The sequence below is a fragment of the Sardina pilchardus genome, chromosome 12 (assembly GCF_963854185.1).
Source record: "Sardina pilchardus chromosome 12, fSarPil1.1, whole genome shotgun sequence".
In the NCBI taxonomy this organism is placed as follows: Eukaryota; Metazoa; Chordata; class Actinopteri; order Clupeiformes; family Clupeidae; genus Sardina; species Sardina pilchardus.
The window spans coordinates 26,027,731-26,032,730 of NC_085005.1; the positions used below are offsets into that span (position 1 = coordinate 26,027,731).

Genomic DNA, 5,000 nt, shown 5'->3' on the forward strand with positions numbered 1-5,000 from the left:
GTGTTCTTTCCTTCTGTCTGCAATGACTGATTACACTGAAGTATCCACTACCACAGTCTCCACTGAAATATTTAAGAATCGATTCATGTAATGCAAGTAACATTATATATCTGCTGTAACAATACTCTGCAACATGAAGAGAAGGCACATTGAACAGTTTTCTGTGTGTGTGTGTGTGTGTGTGTGTGTGTGTGTGTGTGTGTGTGTGTGAGAGAGAGAGAGAGAGAGAGAGAGAGTGTGTGTGTGTGTGTGTGTGTGTGTGTCAGAGGGGATATCTTGTGAATTTGACCAAATCTTGTGTGAAATGCCATGATCACCAAGGGCTTTGCGTGAGTAGAGTGAGGCCTGCGACAGGACGCCTGTTACCAACCACTAGCATTTTAATTTATTTATTATTCACACCCACTCACATGCCATCTTTTGTCTGGTGTTGAGCTCCACATATCTAGAACAGACATTATGAGCCAAGTGCTTTTAAAACTTTTCATTGCTTTCAACATGTGCCACTCCTTGTTTGGTAGGACGTTTAAATTATTTTACAAATGATAAAATGCCAAAATAAGGGGTTATTTATATAAAGACATATAAATAAATATACATATATATTATATATTAAATTTAGTGTGTAGTTTAAGACTATATTTGTTTAATTAGAGGCTTTTTGCACTAGTTGAATGTTTTCTGTTGTGCGACTTTCATGTAGCTTGGTAGTTTGCAAAAAAGGATTATTTTTGCAGAACAATGTCGCTTTGATTTGTATCTTTTCTTTTGACCGTTTTATCAGTAGCTTGTCAGCAACGCATTCTGTGGGTGGTTTTTGTATTTATATTGTATTTGTCGAACTTCTAGCAATGATGATACTAAAACAACTGTTGTTATCCTGCTACTTTAATACTGTTTTATAGTATGTGTACCAATAAACTATACAAGTGTTAAACGAATATGGCGGGTCTTCTTTTTTTATTATTATTTCTACTGTTCAGGAGCAATCTGTTACTTTTTACTGTAACGGCAGGTCCGTGTCATTGCAGGTTGTTGGATGTTGGTGACAATAATTGTGAACTTCGTCTTCCAAAATTAGACTAGGCTACTTTGCTTTTTGAAAGGCAGCTGGAGCAAGTTTACTTGAACATTGAAATGTAAACAGTGATTTGATTGCTTCTTTACAATTTGATTGAAATGTTAAAGGTACTTATAACCCCATGCGTTTGTTGCTGTTTACACAACACTTGCGTTCTGTGTGTAGGAGATAGTGACGCAGAATGAGCCGTACACGCTATGACGCTATCAAGAGCACTGCGGGGGCATGGAAGGGAGGGGTGCCATTTGATTGTCTGTTGCGCAAGTATTAGCACCGTTTTGCAACACCAGACTGTGGACTGCCTCATGAAGGGGGCATCGGTGGGGCTTGCCTCTAAAAACAAGAAACAAAAACGGCACCGGGCACTGTCTACAGAAATCATTATTAATAGGAAACCAATGGGTGTACACTGGAATAGAAGTGTAAATGAGTTGTATTCAGTTTGGCCCATTTTACTTTTTGAAAACAGTGTTAGGAATTGGAACACGACAAGCTACTCTGAAATGACCCCTTGCCCCCTTTCTCCAACATCAAAGAAGGGCGCCAGTGTGTTTTGGTGAATAATCAAAAAAATAATCTTTGCATAATTCATCACAGTGAACCCTCTCCAGAGACCGCTCTGCTTCGTGAAGTACCTCATGATAATGACGCTTTTAATGTTTCCATTTGGCCACAACAAAAAGAAAAAACTGAAAATGTGTTTGTGTTGCCCTGGTAACGGGGACGCGATGCATATAAAACGCGTGAAGAGGCAAGTTGCGCAACGATGAGCGGCATCGGGTTGGGAGAGAGGTTCTAGACAGACTTGCTCCACGGCTAAGAATGCGCAATCTGGTCGCTTCTACAAGTTAAGTTTACACAATACATGTGCGATGTTGAAACTCTCCGATAAGGCAGGGAGTCGAAGTGGCACAAAAATTCTGCTAGAGGCGATGTCCCAAGATAAAGTCCACTTGGCCAAGTTCATCCTGGATGCTCTGGATGGCAAAATCGTCGACTCGAAAACGGAGGGTGCCCAGACCCCACTTATATCGTCCGTTTTTCTACCAGACTCTCAGGTGAGGTCCAAGTTCATTAAACTCCTTCTGCAACGCGGCGCCAGCGTCAATCACAAGGATGAGAGCGGACGGACGGCCCTGAGTCACGCCTGTGAGAAAGGCTACCTTGACGCCGTGAAGGTGCTGGTCCAGCACAACGCTGACCCGGAGATGGAGGACTTGTGGGGCAACACTGCGCTCATGTACGCCGTCGTGGCAGGACACACTGTGGTCGTAGAGTTTTTGGTCAGGGCGTTCAAGCGCCTCGGACTGCAAATAGACAGGCAAAACAAAGTGGGCAACTCGGCGTTGAAGGTGGCCGAGTACCTTGGCCATAAAGAGTGCTTCTATGCGCTGATGAATCCCTCCAAAAAAGCGAGCGAATATGATTTGGGCGCACCAGACCGAATTGGCAACGCTAGCGTCAGGGAAGACGTTGATTCACATGAAGACGCCACTCAGAGGAAAGCTCCAGATGTCTCTGCGCACATGCGGTCGGTGTGTGCCAAACACGAGAGCGCACCGAGAGAGGCGTCATGTCGCTCCAAGACAGCTTTGAGTAAAAGGAGATCCTTTATTTTAAAGAATCGCTTACAGTCAATGGATTCCATTGAGGAGTATGAGAAGGAAAGCGAAGGCTCGCCGACTTCTCCACAAGGCCTCTTTTTTTCGGGCGTCCTGACCCCGATAACTCATCAGAGACCCGGCACTCCCCAGTTCTTAAAACACGGAGAGAAGTCGAGCTCCGCTGATGACCCTGGCTACCTGCCCCCGTTACCGAGAGGGACGGTCAGCCAGCCTCCTGCTCAGTTCTCTCCGAGGCCGTTCAAAAGTGTGCCAAAAAGTTCTGCGCCGGCCACTTCTTCGTCGTGCTCCGTGACCAGCCCTCTTGGCATCCTCATGACCCCAATAACGGGCAGCGTGGCCCATGACGAACCGGAGAAGGAAAAAGCACTTTTGAAAAAGACTTTTCAGACTTTCGACTTCGGCGTCCGGAGATTCGATGACAGCTACTACCAGAAACGCTGCAGCTTGCCCACCAGCCTGCTGAGCCCACTCCCGCCGGAGCGCACGCAGGCGCCCGTGCGCAAAGCCAAAGCGGTGCGAAAGACCCCGACGTCTCAGGGGTACACCGAGCCCGCGGAGGTGCAGTCGCCACCGGCGTCAACCGCTTTCTCCGTCCTGGGTAACAAACTGCTGAGGCGCTTTACTTTCCCGGAGTTTAAAAAGACCGGCAAGGAGCTGCAGGACAGTAGCGAGTGCACGGCGCAGGGCGGGACTGGTCAGCCTGTGGCTCGCGGGATGCCCAGGTCCGAGACGTTTCCCCTGTGCACGAACCACCCTCAGGTCGGCAGCAAGCCGAGCATAGACAGCATCAGCGCCGTGAAGTGTGAGTTCGAGTGTCTACTCCTCCGGAACCTATCGTAAGACTGTGCGTAATGGCGAACTTGTGTGTCACGCAAGGTTCCATGAACGCTCACACAAGGGCGGAGCTTTAAGAACGAGAGTTTTGACATGAGTTCCTGAGTTACTGTGGTACATAGATGTTATCAATCACGTTTGACTCTAAGAAAAACAATTGGTCAAACCTACACAAATGTATCTATATATCTGCGTAATTGTAACCTCCATTACCTCGTCATCATTAAGCTGCCAATTTTCACTCTGCTCAGACCCTAACAGTTTGTGCATCAGTTTAGCTTTCTCAGTCCTCAGGGAAAATATTGTGTTTGGCCCCTTTTTTCATTTGATGTAAATATTCATTCATATTTCAATCGAAGTACACAGATTTCTGCGATGATCTCTTCTGATATCCACTTTGCTGTCTATTACTTTAACAAATAAAAGTGGTGTGGCGTTCATTAGTGTTCTGGTCATTGAAATGTGTGCTTTATGTGTAAGGGATTCAGATATAGTCACTTTGTTAAAACGGTTCTCATATCATGTTTTGAATTCATGTCGGCTGAATCTGACTGATTGACTTGTTTGTTTGCACTTCCACTTTAATAGTTTTTGCCACTGCGTTCCACAGAAAAGCGAATAGAGGTGCTAACAGACGCCAATGGTAAACTTACATCTAACACGACATTAGTTTTAGGGGAAAACGTTTGCTGCTCTCTGTCCCTCTCTCTCCCCCGGTAGCGTCGAGGCGACGGCAGAAGGGAAAGGCAGGCTAGTCCGGGGCACAGCTTTGTTCCCGCACGCACGGCTGAGCTCACACGTTATCGAGCCGCATCAGAGAGCGCATCAACAGCCCCACATTCGCACAGAGTAGCATCTGCAGCCCTGCGAGCGACCAGGAGGGGGGAGGAGGAGAAGAAGAGGAGAGGAGGAGGTGGAGGAGGAGGAGGAGGAAGGGTGGGGGTGTAGCGATTCAGTCCATCACCTCAGCGGTAGCGGCTGATACGGAAACAGCAGCATTGCGGGACTCGCTCAGCCCCTGTTCCGCCAGCAGCAACTTAGCCACAACTTGCTCCGCCGCCGAAAACCTCCCGCCTGAGTCACGCTGCGGTTATGCTGATTCGGCGGGCATGAGCTGCGCTGGTTGCTCTCGGGCTGCCGTATCACACTCTCAATCGTTTCTTTGTCCTGCTTTTTCAAGAGGGACTGCGTACATCTGATGCGAGCACGACGCGTTACCGCTGACGACTGAACGACCGCGGCACGCTGCGAAAGAAGTGAACGGATGCTAACTCACGCACGCACACACACACACACGCACACACCTGGATTTGCTGCATCCGCAATGATACAAGCGTGACTCTTCGCTGCTAACCGGAGCGCGTGCCTTTCCCTCCTCCACATCCACCTCCTCCTTTCGTGACTTTTCCCCCGACTGCTCCATCGGTATTTTCCCAGCGGAAGTCCAACTCGTCTGACGA

General features: G+C 47.8%; 2 protein-coding genes across 2 annotated transcripts in view; both read left to right on the forward strand.

The window, feature by feature from the left end:
- LOC134097887 (1-phosphatidylinositol 4,5-bisphosphate phosphodiesterase beta-4-like) overlaps positions 1-941 on the forward strand; it is a 102,892-nt gene extending 101,951 nt beyond the window's left edge. The window contains exon 39 of the mRNA XM_062550837.1: positions 1-941. This exon is cut by the window's left edge and continues 2,945 nt beyond it. The gene's annotated coding sequence lies outside the window, so the exon portion shown is untranslated.
- A 3,583-nt stretch (positions 942-4,524) lies between these two features.
- lamp5 (lysosomal associated membrane protein family member 5) overlaps positions 4,525-5,000 on the forward strand; it is a 5,638-nt gene continuing 5,162 nt past the window's right edge. The window contains exon 1 of the mRNA XM_062550834.1: positions 4,525-5,000. This exon is cut by the window's right edge and continues 60 nt beyond it. Within this exon, the coding sequence (XP_062406818.1) occupies position 5,000 (1 nt within the window). The 5' untranslated portion in view covers positions 4,525-4,999.